The following is a 19,963-nucleotide window of genomic DNA, read 5'->3' as shown; positions in this document are numbered from 1 at the left end:
CAATGCAACATACCCCTAAACCACACGGATATGCAAAGCCCAGGCAAAAACCGAGCACGCCGAGCTGACGCCTGCTTCAGATCCTTAGCAACTAGCATCATCTGTTAAGGAGCGAGCGGAGGGAGCTGGATTAATGAAGGCCTTGCTCTGCGCCTAAAAATGGATATGTCAGTGGGTAATCAGAACTGGAGCAAAATTAAATAACAGCATACGCAGGCAAAGCTCCTTCCTCCTTGCAGCTAAGCATTGCTGGCAATTAAAAGAGGAGGTTGCTAAGTCTTAGCATAAGCTTTCCTCTTTCAGAGGGTAGTTTTCCCTGAAGCATAACTTCTGTCCTGGCTTTCTCTACCAGCAAGACTCCCACTACATCGATAGCCCCGGCGATGCCAACAAGCGGTGCGTGCCGCTGTGGGTCAGCGTGCCGCATGCTGTGCTCTGAGCCAGGGCAGGGAGCAGCCGGTCGGATGAGTCAACAACGGGTGGCTGAGCTCCTCTGTTAAACAGTTTTAAGTCTCCTCGCAGAAGGGAAAGTCTTTCTCTTGTCCTCTTAGCAATTATAAAACAAACATGGGAATAATTTATTTTATTGGGATTAGAAACATACAGCTGGTATTTTTATATGTAATTAAACGCATAATTTTGCAGAGTAGTGGCATTTTTGTTTGTCAGGTCCCTGGGATCAGCTAATTTCATCTTCCCCCACACCCCTTCACTTCATTCACTAAGTTTCTCATTAATGAATATTTTGAACATTCAATAGTTAAACCAGTTGCTTCGTAGGTACAGCAGTGCGCTGCACTGTTTTGCTTGGCTGCTCCGATCTTGCTTTGCACATAAGAATAAATATATTTCAGAAAACAATGTGAGCGCAAATAAGAGAGAAGGTTATTTTTACTGCATCGTAGAAGCTGGACATTTTTGGCAAGGGTCACTGTAGGGTGTATTTCCACTGAAGTCAGTGGGACTCCTCCTCTGTTTTGTTTGTTGTGTGTGTGCACGCGTGAGTTTTCAGGCTTGATCCCATCCTGTTTGTGGTTTTTATAAATGTTAGATGTCGTTTCAGATTTGTTTGGGTGCAGTTGCCTTGTGTTTTTTCTTCATCAGGATACATGTCCCTAACAAGTTTTTGGTCGTTTCCAGTTGTTTAGGCTATCAAAGGAAACTGCAATTCATATTTCATGCTAACGGTCCTAAACAACTGTTGTGGTAGAATATATTGCAAACAGGTTGTGGAAGTGGTTTTTTAGGTGTCCAAATTTTCAAAAGCAATGCCGTGACACTACATCATCTGTTTGCTTCTATCATTCATTTATGTGGCTTATACTTTAGTGTATTAGGTCCAAGATTGTTTTTACCATCTTTGTTCTGGTTTTGTCATCATCTTTCATTTTCAGACTGCATTATTATTATTTATAGGCTAAGCAATACTTTAATCATCTGTGTCACTGTTAACTTATGAATATGGAGCAGATAATGATAAATGGAGCAACAGTGAATATTGATGGCTTTGTGTCTTTGAAAAATTATGTGATCTTTGTCCCAGGTGCCTTGCTAAAACTGGTGCATTCCTGTATATGCTTCACCAGTGCATCTGGACTTCGGTGTGGACCTGTGCCTCCAGTGAAACAAGGCGCTTCGCTTCATGTCTCTCTTAAATCATCTGAGTAGTTACAGTGAAGTCAATTGGACCTTGTATGCACATAAATTTATGTACTTTCTTGAAAACCTTGCTACATTAGTTCTTATTTAGATGCAAGGTTTTCCTCTCAGATTTCTTCATTAGTATTCAGGTCTGGCCTTCTGATAGATCCGTGTCTCTACAGAACGGATTGCAAAGGTCGGACTGTACAGATCTGAGGGAGAAGCTTCACTACAGTGAGAACAACACAATTGTATTACTTTGCCGTCAATTGACACAGATATTTTGAGAATGCAAGAACCAGTTCTTTCATTACCTACATCAGATCCATCAATATTCTGATCACTAAAGTGTGATAAATGGAAAGCTTGGGCTCGGTCTGTAGAAAATTAGTGCTGGTTCTGCTGTTTGCTGTAGGGAATTTCTTGCTTGGTGCTGGTATCTGAAATTTTCTTTTAATTTTTTCTGTCTCATTTACTGCTCTTCCCTTGGAGAAGAAGGGGTACACACGGAGGAACTGGACAGTGAACTAGGTAAATCATCCATCTCTCGTTTTGATGTTTGACTTCAACAACACTGTTTTAAGCCTTTAATTACTTACTTTCTCCTTTGTATCATTTTACATCTTTCAGTTTTTTTATTTCAACAAGCCTAATTTATCAGCAAAACTTCCCTAGCACACAAAGCATTAATCTTCCCCCTGCTTCAGATCTAGTGTTTTTCTTACTGATTCAGAGTTTGAAGAAAGCTGGAGGGCCTTAATCTTGCAAAGTTTGTTTGGGGTTGTTTCCTCCTGGACCCCACAGAAGTCAGGGGCTTTTCCACTGGCATCACTGGCTCCACGAAAAAGCTTATAGATGCCAAAGTTGCAATCAAGTAGCTAATGATGCTTTTTCACTGGGGCCACAGACATTTCCCAAACAAGAGAAACAAAGTGTGATTTAGAAAGTTTAAGTATTACATAGGATGCTTCTGCTGAGCTTGTGTATGAAACAGCTGAAAATTTTGCCTCAGTAGGTGATTTTATAAACAGATGATTTTCAATGATGTGGTACACTTTTATTTGCTGCATCTTTTTGTGAAGAATGCTGTCTTGATATCTAATCTCAGCAGTACTTATTCTGTTTATACTGATGGTGGAGGTAGTTGTTATTTCTGTTCAGCTATGCTCTAGTGCACTTGGAAAGCTGAAAGGCATAAGAGGTTGCATAGGATTTTATTTCCACTAGGTCTATTATTGCTTTTAAAAAAGACTGTATTTACAGTTTATAGTTCTGCATACTGGAGGGTTGTATTACCAGAGAATTAACCTCTGGTTTCTGTAATGACTTGCAAGCACGTGTATTCTGCTTCCTGCTTCTGGGTGATTGATACGGCATCAGCAGCCAGCAGCTATTGAGTGGACTTTTAACACTACGCCAGGAACTGCTCTTCTGGATAATATGCCTGGAATAATGTTGGAGGCCTAACTTCTTTTAGTGCAAGAATTTGAAAGAACTGACAATGTAAAGAAGAATGCAATCGCTTTAGTGGTACATTAGCAGTATGCGCAGCTCATACAAGTAATCGGCAGCCGACCAAGTAACATCAAAAGCAGGTGGATGCACACCAACAACCTGCAAAGATTTCTCATGAAGGTCTTCATAAACAGTGACTTAAAATAAGAGAGAGGTTCTTTCAGACTCATACGAGGATCTAGTGCAAGAGTAAGAGCTGAAAAAATAGATGCAGGGAAACTCATTAACTGATAAGCCTGACCCCAGTTCTGCAGGCACTTACATACACAAGTGTTCTGCTGGAACATCATGAGATGTTCCCTTTGTTTTAATGCAGATAAGCTTTATTGAGCTCACAGCCCATCGATATACTTTTGAGATTTGCGAATGTTGCAGTGTAAAGAAAGACATTTTCAAATGGCTCAGCTGGTTGCAGCAATGTTAGGGAGGGGGCATGAAAACATATGGCCTGTTCATTAACCGTACTCGTGGTGAGTATAAACTGGTTGGTGCCAGATATTTAGCTCCTTAGCTTATCAACAGTTTCTGTTCTAAATATAAGAAAATCAAAACTTGAAGCATTTGCACAACTTGTTTTCCAAAGAGGTGGCTTGAATATGGAGTAATAGGTCACCTCTTTTTAACAGAAGGTTGTACAAAAGGACACAATAATTTAACGTTTAGAGTAGAATTTGGCATACGCTTGTGCAGATCCTCTGGGCCTCACAGGGAGTAGTAACAGCTGAATATACTGAAGTCATCTCCAGCTCCTTTATAGTGATGCATGGGTGTGACTAAAATACCTGGCGGATGGGGAAAGTTTTTTTATTTAAGAATCCATCCATCCCCTCTGTAGGGTAGGATACTAAACAAGAGCATCTCAGTAGGAATCCATGTATTTACCTCAGGCTTAAAAGTGTAAAATTGGGTATTTGTCCATTGAATTTACCTGCTGACAAATGCTCTGAGACTGCAGAGTTCTGCATGGATGTGCCAAAATAAAAACCATATGGCTCACTAAGGCTCCTAATGATGCAAAATGTTTTTGTGAAATCTCATACTTGTGATAAAATCTAATGCTCTGGGTCATCTTCAGTTTGGCAGGAGAGGTAGAGAGGGGAGATGAATAATTTAAAGCCTCTAAGAAGCTAGACTGTGCAGCATGACTGTGGAGAATATTGCCTTTTGCTTTAGAGAACTTTCAGAGGCTTTTAGAAGTCAGAAAGCGCATCTACGTAATCAACAAGAAATGTGTTGAGAGCTGCAGTTTTGTGTATTGTTATTTCCAAAAACATAGAGAAGTGTTCCTTAAATGGAAAGCTGCAGAGATAGAAAACTGGAAAGATTTTGGCACAATACCATTTTTGGGGTTAGGAAAGTGCTGGTTTTCTGACCCTCTGTGAAAATTCTTTAAAAGAAAAGAAAAAAAAAATTAATAGCAAAACCTTTTGTGAACAGAAGAAAAGCAAAAAAAGTTTTTGTTTAAACTTTAAAAATAGAAAACACTTAATAGTCCAAAATAGACAAAAGATATTTGGCAGGAAAACTTGTGAAAAAGTCATTTTAAGGCATTTGTGCATTACTTCTCCTCTCCCTCATTCACTTTTTATTTTCTTCCACCCCCAGCTTGGTCTCCTTACCATTCTGCTCTCACCATAGTGCAATGAGTTAATGGCTGCCACAACTTGTGATTTCCCTGGTTACATCCTAGGTCTTAATTTAATTGCACTGAAACTTTTTAAGCCAGTCCCACAATATTTTCACTCTACAGGACTCCTTTGCAAACCTGAGAGTTCCCTTTGCGAAAAGACTTTCAAGATTGGCCTTTAGCTTTCTAACTTTTTCTCACATACACTTGCACACTGTAAAGGAATATCTGTTTCTGAAGCATTCATTTCAGATCAATCTGCTGATAAAATTGTGGAGTATTTTCATGCCCAAAAGTTAGCACTGGCTTGCATTTAATTGCTTATGTCTCAAGGAATCCAAAGATGTTAAACCCAATAAGGATAAAATAATAAGAATGGAAAACCTACCTTATATCTGCAAATAAGGGACGTGTGGAGCAAAAACCATGAAAATCGATTTCATCTGATCTCCAGCCAATTCTGAACACAAACATAAACTTTGAGTAATTAGTCCATGTGTGTGTGTATAGATTCTGTTCATCTCCAGTCTGGAGATATTTCTATCCTTATGGCGACAGACATAGTTGAAGTCTATAAATGCAGAACTAGATAGTTACATTTGTTCTAATTAATGGGCCATTGTTGATTGTATTGGCTCAGCAATTGATGCCATTAATGAAAATAAATCTTTGTATTTGATAATAAACAGATTATTTACTATCAGTCTTGTCAATTTAGTGATAAATTTTGAGGAATTATTTTACGTGGGGTATTTAAGCTTGTGTTATCTGAAAATGGCTTTTTTTTTTTTTAATTTAAATGAATGTGCAGTCTGTGGGACCACACTTGCACAGTCCATAGCATGGTAGAGCCTTTTTTCGAGCTCCACTCTGTATTGTTAATAGGATGATTACTTCAGTACCCACAGCCAACGGGAGCATTGTGTTTAAATGAGTGGGACAAGGATCAGGCCCTTAAGTAATACATACAGCTTTAATAACCCTCAGTTGGATACTGAAGTGATTTTATTACATTCACTAATTGTAGTTAAAGTACTATGTGCAGTCTAGAAAATGAACAGGAACAAAAGCGGATACGTTTCCAAATGTTAATTTCATCTTCAGAACTGTTTTTTGTTAATTATGCTAATTAAAAAAGGAAATCTCTGTTACATGTGATTATGGCAATATGTGCTTTTACATTAAGTGCTATGCAGCGAAATACATCTGTGTGTGCCAGCCCCACTTGGGTGGATTCCATATGCTGGGCGTTTACGTTAAATTCACTTTGTCCCGTTTCAAGATGCACTTTTGTGTTGGGCTCACTGCTGAGTGATGCAGTGTAAATTCCTAAGAAAGGAGTCAAAAAAACCTTTTTTTCAGCAGTGGTGAGCATAAATGGCTCAGCCCTGGTACCGGAGACAAAAGTGGTCTCTCTGTTAGTGTGCTACAGTTGCTTGCCATAATCTTGCCTGTCTTCAGCGGTTGGCATTAAAATGCCTCTGGCCTGTTGCCTGCACTGACTTCCACTGCAGTGCTTCATCCAGGGCACCTCTGCCCATGATGGGGAAACCAAGGGGGTACTTGAGGCACTCTCAGAAAGGAAATTTATTGATCACTTGTTCATTTAATGGAAAAAAACAAATCTAAAATTGGCTGGCATGGGCATCTTCCCACTGATTTGCTAACCTAGCACTGGTAGGACAGGCTGTGCTACGCCAGCCTTTAAAAGGAGGCTGTGGTCATTCTGAAAAGAGTTTGAAGCGAAGTCTGAGCTACTGATGAGTTTTGCACGCAGAGCAGGAGCAGCTACCTGTCAGAAAAATCTGCATTGGAGGCTTCAGTAATGTTTTTTCTATTTCCAGAGTTGCCTGCTGGTTGGGAGAAAATTGAGGATCCTGTATATGGTGTCTACTATGTAGAGTAAGTGCTGCTCTCCGGTTCTGGTGTGGCTGTCGCGTGGAGGAAGGCTTTCCTCTGCAGCGGTCTGTATGCTTTGTTGGTAGCATCTCATACCGAGGAGGAGGAGGAGGAGACCCTGGCCCCTTAATGGCTGGGGGATGCTATAGGAGCTGGGAAAGGGCAGCCCTGCTTTGCCATTCGCCATTCTCTGGTGGGCTCTGGCTGCAGCACCCTGGGGTGGGCTCAGGGGATACAGGAGCAGCCTGGGAGGGGGTTGAGCTCTGGGGGTGAGCTCAAGACAGACAGGAGCACCTCGGGGTTGGGGCGTGCAGGAGTCCCAGCACCTTGCAAAATACTTCCATCCAGAGAACGTTAACAAGTGTGCAATTAACTGAGCTTGATCCCCTTTCGTATAGTGCTATGATCAAAATGCGAGTGTGCAAAGCAGACCACCAATTCAGTTACAAGTCAGAAGACACTCAAAAGGAGGAATGGATGAGCCTGTGTGACCAAACAGCCACGGCAGAGGTTCTTGCATCACGCTGTGTTGTTGTGAATAGAATTACAGGTTTAATGGGACTCTCTCCGGAATTAGAACAGCTGCTTCTTTATCTAGATGTCAGATCACTCCCTAGGGAAACCAGAGATCTGAGTTTTGTTTCATCACTGACCCCATAAAATGAATTTTTAATTATGTGTATACTCCTGTCTAGTAGGATGGCTTATGATAGCCCTCAGAATAGACATGGAATACAGTTTCTGTCTGCTTTGGCTTATTTCTGACTCTACCATCTGTGCCTAGGGAAACAAGGTTAGCAAACTGTGTAATTAAGGCTTGGCATTTATTTACCAAAGGCATCAAGAATATTTTTTGGCTATTAAATGCCATGCCAAGAGTTCTTTACAGCATTTTTTCCTGTCACTTTATATATACGTGCCTGTTAGTTTTGTGGCACTCCTGAGTAATGAAATTAAATAGAAAAGTAACAGCAATGAGACATAAGTTTATTTTATTTGCTATCTATAAGCTAGCAAGATGGTTATAATTTGAGCATTTGTCTCTGTCCCTTCCAGTTCAGGCACTCTATTATTGCATAATAGTTTTTATTGAGAAACAACTGTATCATGAAAAAGTTTATATCATTTTTAAAGTAGTTATTTGTTCTTAACTTTCTGAAGATATCTTGAAATGGGAAATTAGTTAAATATTTTTCCAGTGATTTAATATTGATCTTTAGCAGAAAAAATTCTTAACATAACTATCTAGAGTGCTGATATCGTGATTACTTGAAAAAGTGGTTGGTTGTTCATTTGGGTTTGTTTTTTGTTTGTTTTTTTTTTTTATAAAGACACATGGGACAAGAGACAATAAAATAGTAAGTTCGTAATGGTAAACTTTGCTTTGGATACAAAGACGGGCTTTAAGCTAATACAATTTTCTAAGATCTACCTGCTCCTCTGCTGTAGCAAAATCACTACTGAAAAATCGCTCCTGAACAGTTGATGAGCAGCTCATCTGATCTGCAGCGAGTGCCCAGACCTGCCGCCACCGCCCTGGCATCTGTGGCTGGTGTTCGTTGTTTGGTTTCATAAAATGGTTAATCCTCCGTGGAGCACATTGCTTGTCTGCCATGTTTGGGGCTGGGCAGCTTTTTTTTCCTTTTCCTGAGATTGGTAAGAGGTATTGGCTTGAAACATCTCATACGGGTCAAAAGCTGCCTAATGGCCCTCCAAGGAGGACAGCTCAAGTTTCACCAAATGCCAGTTTCCACTGGGAGTATTTGCTGGTGGCTGACTCTGAATATATTTTGATCCATTTAGAGCCCAGCTTTTCAACTCATAGCCTGCGTCCCTGCAGATATTTGTAAGACACCCTGTTAATAGTGTGCATTGTTCAGATAGCTGACAGGTGTTACCAGTTGTTGGGTTTTGGGTTTGTGTTTTTTTTTTTTTTTTTTTTTTAATTTCAGTGAGCCAGGGAGTGACTGCACCTCTGGAAATCTGATTAAAGCAGGGATGATATAGGCCTGTCTTTTAAAATGCAATGAGACAGAGGGCCTTTTCTGTTTTAATCTCATTTTTCGCAGATAGATCACTACTTTAATGTATTTGAAGGAATTAGCCATTCCTACTCAAGACATCATATCAATACTGGAATCCGCTTGTTTTCCTAAATATGCTTTTTGGCACAACTAGGTGAGCCTTGCTCCACGTACACTGCTGTTGGGTTTGTTTGGTATTTTACTCCTTTCCTCAGAGGAGTTTCATGCCTGGCCTTCATTCCTGCTTTTCACATAAAGGGTTTCGTAATTTATTGCTCTCTTTCATCTCCAGCCACATCAACCGGAAGACCCAGTATGAAAACCCAGTTCTTGAAGCAAAGAGGAAGAAACAGCTTGAGCAGCAGCAACAGCCACCAGAAGGTTGGCACCACCAAAGGCGTGATGATTGTGCTTTTTATGTGCCCTCCCTTGCCTTGGCAGCACCATGCCAATATGTTTGTCCTTCCTTCTGTGGCCTTAGCATTTAAAGGCCAAATGACGTGCATAGGAAAGGCTGCATACGCCCTTCACATAAGATGCAGCAAAAGAGAAAATCTAAACTGTATAACCACTTAAACATAGTAGCTTTCAGCCTGCTAAAGGGGAGAGAATTTTCTTTTAATGTCCTTTATTTCTGAAAGGTTTCTAACCTTCCCAGAGACAATCAAAACACATGTTTTCCTATGTAATCTGCTCCATCAAGTTACTCACTGTAGCTGGTGGTGTTCCAGTCTGTATTGGGACTCATAGGCTACCAAAGGGGACGAGGAGTGGGCATTTACATGCGCACTAAAGAAATCCCTCTGAATGAGAGAAGACTTAACCCGAGAGCTTTGAGTTGTCAAGCTCTAACATTTGAAGTAATTTCATTATTTTAAAACACTTTTTTTTTTTTCTTCCCTTTAAATGCAGCCCAACTGTAGTGAGGGGCCTGTGGCATTTGGGTTTGTTTTGGTACCTTCGTAGCTTTCACACCAACTTACTTCACAACAGTTATTATCCAAGGGGAAAATAATTTAGGCTTCAACATTCCTCTTGCAGCCCCATTTCCCGCAACATTAGTTCTTCTACTTAGATGCCATGAGTGCCGTGGGGAATAGATTTCATATAAATGTTGAGACCACTTAGATGCAAATCAAGTCCCAAGTTCGAGAGGGAGATAGGGTGTCCCAGCAGATGGATTAGTTGACCTGGACATAGAGAGTCCTCCAGAACTGATTTTTGGACATCTCACTCATTTTATTCCTTCTCTCCGTGACTCTGTTTCCTCTCTTGCCATGCTTCTCACGTCTTCTCTGCTTGAACCCCACACTCCCAGTGTGTGTATGTGCAGGAGCTCATAGTGCTGTTGTGAAACGAGTAACATTTCCCTCTCTGCCCTCTCTAGAATGGACAGAGGAGTGTCCATCTCTCCCACCACCCGCTGCTCCAAACCATGTTTCAAACAACCAAGAGGCAGTTCGGGAAGCGCCAGTGCAAGGTAACAACCTTGTTAAACCAGTTGTAAAAGTGCAACAAGGTTTTTTTCCTGAGAATGAAATTCCCTCAGCCATAAGAAAAGGGAGTATCTCCATGACTAGTGTCACACGCCAGGGCACGTGCCTGCTTATCTGAATTCCCATAGATTTTAAGACTAGTTGTTTCGAGACCACATTTGTTGCCAAATGCAAGAGGCAAATGAGATCACCTGCATCAAAAAAGGATTGTGGCTATTCTCTGTGTAGCGTTCCAAATCTTTAAAAAGGCATGGTGAAAACATGAGTTACAACATCGGTGGGATTTAGCAGCAACTTGCAAGTGCAAGTAGGAGGAGACCCTTTTCTACAGAGCTGTATGGTTATGCAAGGATTAGGCTTTTACACCTTCTAAACTCTACTGAGTTTAAAATGTGGCTCTTATAATAAGATCTAGTGCAGGGATTTCCTTCTGTTCTCAAAGGTCAACATTCCCTCCCAAAAAGCAGCACAAAATTTCACCATGTTGCACTGTGATTAAGACACAGTACGCATTAACGTGGTCATGTTTTAGTTTGAGAGCCAAAGCCAATGTGACCCCATGTCTGCGTTCGTGGGCAGGTAGGGTTTCAAGTTAAAGTAGTTTAAGAGGCCTGGAAAAGTGGTCAGCATGTTTGGGAGCTGTGATGTACATAGGTTGTCAGCACTGTTGGGCAGGACCTTGGTTTTGGAGAACTTGGGGTGTCTTGGTTGCATTTGTGACTTCTGAGCAGCCAGGTTCTGGTATTGCCATGGATGAGTCTGGCTTGCAACTTTATGGATTCTCCTTTTTGTGTGCTTTGAATCCAAATGAAAATTTGGGGGGCATAGGACCTGAGGGGAACACCAGAAGAGGGAGATCCTCTGCCACTTGGAGACCTTTGCAGAGCTACCAGGCCTCCCGTGCTGAATCTGACTTTCTGTAGTAACAGAGAGTGAAGAGGCACAAGTACCATGGCCACATGTTAGGAGCAAATTACAACATGTTTCTGCAAAATCTAAGTTGAAGGTCCTCTGGAAAGTTCTGCATGAGGAGAGAATGATAATAAGTCCAAATACTGCAGACCTACTATGAAGTTGTACACATGTACAAGTACTTTGGGCTATTACAGCCTTATTTATTAGCGTCAATAGTCTGTGTATAGCCAACTGCTCACAAACCAGTTGCTTGTCTTAAATAACTGACCAGACAGACATTAGTTGTTCCTGAATTTGCAGCGTGAGCTGAAACATTGCCAGATCAGGTTGCCAGCAGGGACAGAGAGTTCCACTTGTACCTGTTGCAGTCTAAGTGCTCTCTGGTTATAAGTGCTTGTAAGTAGGCTTCATCTTTGGGTACATCTAAATTGCATGGCTTTGCCCTGGTCTGCAGGAACCAGAGGCTGGGGAAGGTGAGAGAGAGGGAATCTGGCTGGAGCGTGTCATCCTGACAGCGCTGGGAGCAGCTGGGGGGAGGCTGGCCCTGGGAGCTGGGAAATACTCCTGTGCTCTGCAGGTCAGCCGTGGTGAGCCTGGCCGGGGTGCTGCTGTCCCAGCAGCCTTTCCTGCCACGAAGAGCCAGGGAGTGCTCTCTGTGGCAGGTGGCAGCAGGTCAGCCCTTCCAAAACAGACGTTGTAAATTTAGCAGTATCCAAAGCCCCCAGCACATTCCCGACGGGTATTAGAGTAATCTGGACTCGCAGCAAGGAAAAACGTGGGAGGTCTGGGGATGGTACCCAGACCACCAGGCATCTGGGGTTAAGCATGTCATCAGAGTGCCCCAAAAATGCTGGTCTTCCTCGGGGTGATATCTGTGAATGCCACCTCTGCCTTTTACACTGTCAGGCTGAAGCAAAGGCTGCCCAAGCATCCGTGCACGGCAATGCAAAGGATCTGTCATGCAGGGGATGATGTTAGAAGCCTTACTCAGCTCTCCGCCCACTCTTGACTGCCAGCCACCGAAATTGTGCAGCAGCATTACAGGAGAGCATTAGCCTGTCTCGGCACCACTCTGAGTGACATGTCCTGATACCCGCTGATGACTCCTTCTCTCTTTCATTCCTTCCTCTTCCTTTCTCAGTGCTGCTCCCTCTTCTCTCGCTCCCCATTTGCAGCAACTATTTCTAGCTTCCCTGTCACCCTGCCCTATGCCCAGGGGTTTCCATCTCTCCCACCAATGGCACTGCTGGCAGCAACATGGGCATAAGGACCCTGGCACTGCTCTCCCAGCTGGGGTTTTGTAGATACAATCATTTAAAATGCAATCCCCTCCCAAATGCTGTGGGTGGGACATAGCCTGTGGTGCTGCTATCCTGTTACTGCAGGGCAAGTTCACCCCGTATTTGTAGGCAGATGCCAGCAAGCTGTGTTTGTTCTGCTTGTCTTTTGAACCAGAAATCAGCACAGGACCAAGGCCCTCTGCCTGCTGCCTCTCAGCCGTATTTGTTACCTGAGACGTCGGGTTGCACTTTGATAGTCAGGGCTTTTTTACAGCTTGTGGTCTGAGCAGAGCATCTGCCCACGATGTGCAGGATTACTGTGTTCCTGCGCTACCCTTCAAAGGCAGAAGACTGCAAGTCCTCACACTGCCCCCTCATGAATAATCTTCAAATATACTTTTTTTTTTTTCCCCAGTCAAAGGCTTACGAGTCTCAAATCCCTTCACTCTCCCTCAAGGTCTCCTTTCTGAACTGAGGCCCACGGCAATGCTGCCGAGGTTTTTGAAAGTATGCCAGCTCTCCTGGCTGCAATACACACTGCTGATCCTGAAGCTGTCACCAGAGGGCTTACCGGCACAGGCTTTTCCCCTCTAAGCATTAAAAACAATTAAAAGTGCAAAGGTGTTTAGTGTTGGCACTGTGAAGTACAGCAACCGTGATCCCTTTTCTGAGCCTGTGCAACATGCTTTGCAAGGATGCGCTTTTGTCTTTGGAGCACCTCGTTCCTCTTAACCGTGCTCCCAGAGAGCATTAACAGCCCTCCAGCACAGCCGCTCCAGTCCCGGGCCGCTCTTTGATCTGTACTTCACAATGGCAGTGTTTCATCCACAACAGGCAAGGAGCAGAAAGGCAAGAGAAAAGACTTCAAACGGTGTCTGAAGAACAACATCAGCGTCCTCCTCTTTTTCACTGGAGGAGGCCACAGCGTGGTAGCGATGTGGGGTGTGGGGGGGTCATGCTAAAGGGTTACACAGTGTCTTGCCAGAGCTCAGAAGTTGCTTTTTGCTCGGTGGGTTGGGAGAAGGCCAAGTGGTGAAAAACGTAATGATATTCCTTTCTGCAGAAATTCTCGCTGCAGACTCCTTCTGTAGGAGGCATTTGTGCTGCCCCTGTCCCATCCTTCCTGGGATGGATATAACCACCTCAGGACAGAGATAAGACACATATCTAAGCCAGCATTGCCAGCTTTGATATATTCCATTCTTTAAAGCAGCATGTTTTCCCCTTTGTAGCCTTGGGTCTTTGGTGTGCACAACCACAGCTAACAAAGTGCCAGGTACTAGGGTTTTTTGCTCACTCCTTTTACTGCATGATTGGATCCAAGGAGACGGGTGGAGTGCGATGAGGTGAGAGGATGCTGGAGTGAAGTGCAGTCCTGTCCCAGCACACCACTGTGTTTGTCTGTGTACTTGTTAGAACGGGGAGGGGCAGAGGAAAAACAGATCAAACGCTCTTGCCTGCCTGTTTATAGATTTTTCCAAACTTCCTACACAGGAAAACCTTTTTTTACACGAAACCCTTCTGAGTTGAAAGGGAAGTTCATTCACACCAAGCTAAGGAAAAGCAGCAGGGGTTTCGGCTTCACCGTCGTTGGAGGGGATGAGCCGGATGAATTTCTCCAAATCAAAAGTTTGGTGCTCGACGGCCCCGCAGCGCTGGATGGCAAAATGGAAACAGGTACCGATGCTTTATATCAAAATCACCACCACCACTTTGATTTATATTTTTACCGCTGATTTTATGTGCAATTCATAAAGGACTGTAGCCCTCATCCCCTTTTTGGGGAAAGGCATTTAGCTTTCCCATTAGGAAGCGGGGAAGTGAGATATATAAAGGGGTATGTTCAAAATCTTACAGCAAGGTACTTTATGTCCTGGAATTTCTCAGGTGCCAAAATAACTAGCTTGGACTCTGCCAGCTCCTGCTCTCCCCATGCTGACCTGCGGAGAGGAGCCAGCAGTTGTGGGGTCCCACATCAGGCTGTGGGTTACTGCTCCCTACTGTGGCAATGGCTGCTGTATTTTTGTAGGGCTGCATCACTGTTTTGCGTATCTGCCATGCCGCTCACCCCTCCTTCCAAGCTACTCCCAGGGAATGGGTGGAGGAGTGGGCTAGTTTGCATTTCCCTGTGTGGAGGTGCCAAGGGCCAATTTGTTTTGCCAGAGATCAGGCCAAGCATGATGAAATCCTGTTAGGATTCACCTAAGGTCACAAATCCTCACTTGCAGGTGGAGCATCATAACATTAAACATCCCGGTGTTGCAGCCCCAGTGTTAAAAAATGAATGATAACTTAATCGATACCTAGATTTCAGGCCAAAGTATGTCTGAGACATGACACGTGGCACCATGTTTGAGCAGTTGGTATTTGAGAGCCTTCTGTTATAGCTCTCATGTGCTCTCAGTTTTGTTGCTATCATATGTCAGTGTAGCACAGCGTATAACAGTGAGAGCCAGGCTTTGAAATAACTGTTAAATGGGCCATATACCATCATTTGAATTTATTAATTTTTTTCATGAGGCAATTCCATTTTCACTTTCAAAGATGTTTATGTACCTAAAGGCTTTATGCAACGAATCGGTTGCGTACAGAGAGTTCTTGCTTGCCCAAGTGTCACCATTCCTTTTCCTTGCAAAGGTACTTAAACACTGCTATTTACCTGTGAGTGGTACCTGTGGATGCTGCGGATCAGCTCACAGGCTCTAGTCCTCACCTTTCTGGGGTGCACAAAACATACGTGTTTGGTATATCTGTCTGTGTCCTCTGCAGGGGACGTCATAGTCAGTGTGAATGATACCTGTGTGCTGGGGCACACTCACGCTCAAGTTGTGAAAATCTTCCAGTCCATCCCCATCGGTGCCAGCGTGGACCTCGAACTGTGCCGAGGCTACCCCCTGCCCTTCGATCCCGATGATCCCAACACGAGCCTGGTTACGTCCGTGGCAATTTTGGACAAAGAGCCGATCATTGTGAACGGGCAGGAAAATTATGACTCCCCAGCGAGCCACAGCAGTAAAACAGGGAAAGTAAATGGCACAAAGGAAGCGAGACCCAGTAGCCCGGCTGAGGTCTCCTCCAACGGACCCCATGGTTACCCCAATGACACGGTGTCTTTGGCATCTTCGATAGCAACACAACCCGAACTCATAACTGTGCATATAGTGAAAGGGCCTATGGGCTTTGGGTTTACTATAGCAGACAGTCCTGGTGGGGGTGGCCAAAGAGTGAAACAAATTGTGGACAGCCCAAGGTGCCGCGGCCTGAAGGAGGGTGACCTTATAGTCGAAGTCAACAAGAAGAATGTGCAGAGCCTCACTCACAACCAGGTGGTGGATATGCTGATTGAATGTCCTAAGGGAAGCGAAGTCACGTTGCTGGTGCAGCGAGGAGGTAAGTCTTCAAAACTGCTTTAAAATATTTCTTCTTGAAATTTAAAAAAAAAAATGCATGTCATGAAAGACCTGCTCTCCTAAGCTTCTCTGTAGAAATGGGTTATATCCTGAGCTGTAGGAACTGCCCTAAGTTGGCAGTTGTCAGGTCACACAGATGGTTGAAATTATTTGTTGTTTGATGCTGCACCGGGGTGAACGTGCGTGGAGGTGCCATGCGTACATGCACTACACGCCGTCTTCTGGTAATGCACAAAAGGGTGGCATGGTTACACCTTTACTTAAACAACAAACCTGATCTCATGCTTATAAAACTTAATTATTTTAAATAGAACATGGACGTTTCTTGAACTGTTTTGGGAGATGGAAGAGGCTGGTAATACGTTCTGTAATTTGCAGTGTTCAAAATCAGATATCCAATGACTTTTCGCTGTGGAAGGGTTACACCTGGGATACAGTTGGGAGTGGAGGAGAGAATTTAAACTTCTCCAAGTTGTAAGCAATTGAAATGTTACTTCTGGACACATTTATTTGCTGCGCGCAATCGGGAGCTGAGCTCAGTTTTGGTTGCATTGCTGAGAGGCTGCCAGGAGTTACAAAAAACACCCTACAGACAGTGTCTGCAGCCCACATGGGAGCATGGATGGTAGGTAACCTGTCAATGGGGTCAGCCCATCCACAGAAACTCTTTCCCTGCACATAGTAAGTGTAAAATAATCTGAGGTAGCAAGCCCCACCTCACGTAGCACACTTTCAGTCCGTGGATTAAAATTACTGAGGAGTTAGCGTCAAGCTTGCAGGGAAAGTCCAGGTCAGCTGTTGAATGCAAAATCAAGAGCAGAGGGGTCAGCTCTCCCTCCCTCTGCTCTGGCACTGGCAGCGGGGATCTGAGGGGGCGAAGCCCCGGCCCCGCTGCGCTCCCTGTCCCGTGCAGCAGTTTTCATGGACAGGGCACACATTGGTGCTCAGCGCCTCGCAGCGACGAGCATGCTGCAGAGACAGTTAAGCTGGCAAGTAGGTGCTGAACGCAGCCCCCAGCCATATATATATATATATATATATATATATATATATAAAAGCACTTTTCTGATGCATTTTCTAAAGTGTTTTGATTGTAGTAGTTAGCAACAAAAGCCAGTCCCTTTAAACGGGGGGACAGGTTGCTTTCTGAATTTGCAACTCTGGTTTGTTGTTTTTAAAGACCTATTTCAAGGAATTGAGGACATTGATTCTGCAATTAATAGCGGCTCTGGAGAAAGCACTGCCTTTCTCCTACTCCTTCCTTCCCAAGTACTTACTGTGGTTTTCTATTTTGATAGTAAATTAAAAAGTAGAGAACAGAATATATTAAGAATTCTCCAATTTTCAAAGTGTGAGTTCCTTAAAGACTTTCAATGCTAGAGAGGTTTAAAAAATGCACTTCGTTCTCGTGATTAATATATGTACTATGGGGAAAATATGGTTGGAAGAAAAATAGCAGCGATTATTAACCCTCCTGGAGAGTGCATATATATCTGGTAACACCATACATTAATTATTTGAATTGTGGCTGACATTTAATAATCCTCCTTATGCCTTGAAGGCATAATGAAAAGATTTCATGAGGAAATAAAAGCATAGTTTTAATAAGATAGTTATTAGTTCCCTGGCAATCTTGCTGAATGTCTCTCTTCTTCTTTTATTTAATCAAGATACTAACCACACGTTGAGCATTTGCTATCACCTTCCTAGATAGATAATGTATCAATCTCCTTGAACTGCCTCCCTCCCTCCTTCAAGGTCCTGACATTTTCATCTGAGCATAGAGCACTTGCAGTTCCAAATTTCATGCTCTCATGGTACAGGACTCAGAAACTGTGGTGGCCCTGGATCCACAGTTAATCATTGAAACATGTTTTTCTTCACATCCAGAAGCAAGCTGGACCGAAAGGCGCTCAGGTTGTGACACAGAAGCCAAGCAGAATACGGACAGCAATAGTAGCCCCAGAATCAAACCCAGTCAGGTTTGTTTAAACCTTGTGAGATGGTGCTGGCTAAGATGCACCCAGCACTCGGTGCTGCTGCGCTTGGGTCCTTGCTCCTGTAACTTTACCTCGTGTTACCCCTGCCAAGTCTTTTCTCAGAAGTACCATCCCCAGACAAGGTGCCACTATTTATTTTGGTCCAATTACAGAAATGTATTTGGCTCTGGTGTCTGATAACCTCCTTCAGAGCTCTTGAAGCAGTTCTTCTTTAGCTTCACTGTCAGTTGTCCTTTCCTCCTCCTCCCTCTGGTGTCCAGTGAAGAAAATGCTCAGATGCCGTCAGGCATCCTTGCATTAGCCTAACATTTGCATTCAGTCAGGCTTTGCATGAAGCATCCCTGCAACACTAAGGCTGGTGTTCAGAGCTGTCGAAAGGATTTGTCAGAAGTGATTACTAATCAGGCAGAAAAATATCAGAAAGAGATGTGTAATATACGGGAAAAGCTCTGCCTGCTCCAAGCTACTGGTGCACTCCTAACAACGAGGTTTAATTGTTAAAATGCAAACCCACAGCCGCTGAGAGCAGCCTGTAAAATATTTACTGTAAAGTGTATTCAGCTGAAGCGCTGGCTTATGGGAGCGGGCGAGTCCTGCCATTGCCATTGAGTGAGGAACAGAAGGATGATTTCAGGAAGGATGAAGCTGAAATGCCCCCTCTGCGTGCTTGGCTGCTCACATGTGATCCGAAAATGGTTTGCAGGACTCATACAAGATTGGGGCAGGGGGGTAAATACATTAGAGAGGGACAATGTCAGGTCATTGAGATTTTGCTTCCCAGGGGCCCCATAGAAAACTTGCCTTATCTATGTTCTGATTTAATTTTTTATTTTCCCCTTCCTTCTCCCCTCTCTAGGGCTTAATTATATTATTGCTGCTGTTTCCTTATTTCACCCATACATAGTGCTGGATAAAACTCACTGAGCATATCTCATGGCTTGGACTTCAATACTTGAGGGATTCAGAAAGGATGAATTCCGAGCAAAGGCAGGGTGCAGAGGAGCTAATTGGGCTGTAGGCGAGAGCAGATCGGAAAAGCTGCTTTTGCTTTGCAAAATGGAGGTACAGAGGGGACAAAAGTATTGTCTAACTATTAGGTAGGAGAGAGAGAAGATACTTAAACCAAAGAGTTGGCTGAAGAACAACTGGGTGTTGTTCAGCCATGAGTAATTTAAACTGGAAATAAGAAGAAAGTGCCAACCCATTAGAGCCTGTAAGTCAAACTGGAGGAGACATAAAGGCTTTGTTGTCTGAAGGTGAAGCTCAGCACGTTTGAAGGTGATATGACATGGATGGTGCCTGCAACAGCAGAGGAGATGCTTGCTAACCCAGCAGGACCGTTCAAGGGCTGTGTACATGAGAGTAAACCAGTGCTACTGGTTACCAAATGCAGAATTAAGTATATGCTTTTGTCCCTGCACTGCACAATGTGATTACACATTTCAGTTATTTTAAAGAATTATTGTTAATAAGGCCACAAAAGGCACGCCTTTATTTTGAATTCTTGTAGCTGAAAAGGTTCTTTTAACCTTGTACCTACCAAGTACATAAAGTACTTTTCTCAGAAAAAAAGCAAAGAAAGAAGGTAATATTTGCCACTTGAAATCCATTTGTCATTGAAGTCTCGTCTACGCACAGTAATCGACTGAAATAAGCAATTCTCAAATACCTCTTCATTCTGCACAGATTCTATTCATAATAAAAGCAACATTTTGTCAGAATAATTTCCCTGCTTCCCAAGGGACTTTTATTCTGGGAGTTGTGTCTATGCTGGGACAGGTGTGGGGTTGTTTCAGAACAAGTTATTCTGCAAAACTACTGTGCTGCATTTTTTGTGGTCACTAAGATCTAGCATTTGTTTCAGTGAGAACATTTGGGTGTCTTACTGATGTATTTTGTGAATTACCTCAGATTAAAGAGGATTATTTTTTTCCTTTTTTTCCCTCTTTTTTTTTCAGGTCAGTCTTCAGTTCAGGTCATCCAAAAATTTTGTGATTGGTTTGTGTTCAGTTACAAGAATTAAACTGAGCAGTTTTCATGCAGGTTTGAATGGACAGTTTCCCTTCAAAGCTTTCACAGCACTCACTAGCATCTTTATTCACCGGAAGGTCAAAAATAGCATAAACCTTGAGCCTGATCTACGTAATCCCCTTGAA

General features: G+C 43.2%; 1 protein-coding gene across 30 annotated transcripts in view; it reads left to right on the top strand.

Moving 5' to 3' along the window:
- Positions 1-19,963, top strand: part of MAGI1 (membrane associated guanylate kinase, WW and PDZ domain containing 1) — a 357,507-nt gene that overhangs the window by 285,876 nt on the left and 51,668 nt on the right. For 15 of the 30 annotated variants that reach the window (XM_052775998.1, XM_052775992.1, XM_052775997.1 and 12 more), the window contains 6 exons: positions 2,134-2,172; positions 6,628-6,685; positions 8,999-9,087; positions 10,094-10,186; positions 13,892-14,074; positions 15,167-15,787. In XM_052775998.1, coding sequence (XP_052631958.1) covers positions 2,134-2,172; positions 6,628-6,685; positions 8,999-9,087; positions 10,094-10,186; positions 13,892-14,074; positions 15,167-15,787 — 1,083 coding nt within the window. The remainder of the gene's footprint in view (positions 1-2,133; positions 2,173-6,627; positions 6,686-8,998; positions 9,088-10,093; positions 10,187-13,891; positions 14,075-15,166; positions 15,788-19,963) is intronic. The other 15 variants (XM_052776013.1, XM_052776010.1, XM_052776012.1 and 12 more) reach the window with 4 other exon arrangements.

Source organism: Harpia harpyja, chromosome Z, assembly GCF_026419915.1.
Source record: "Harpia harpyja isolate bHarHar1 chromosome Z, bHarHar1 primary haplotype, whole genome shotgun sequence".
Classification (NCBI taxonomy): Eukaryota; Metazoa; Chordata; class Aves; order Accipitriformes; family Accipitridae; genus Harpia; species Harpia harpyja.
This window is presented reverse-complemented; position numbering and strand designations above follow the sequence as displayed.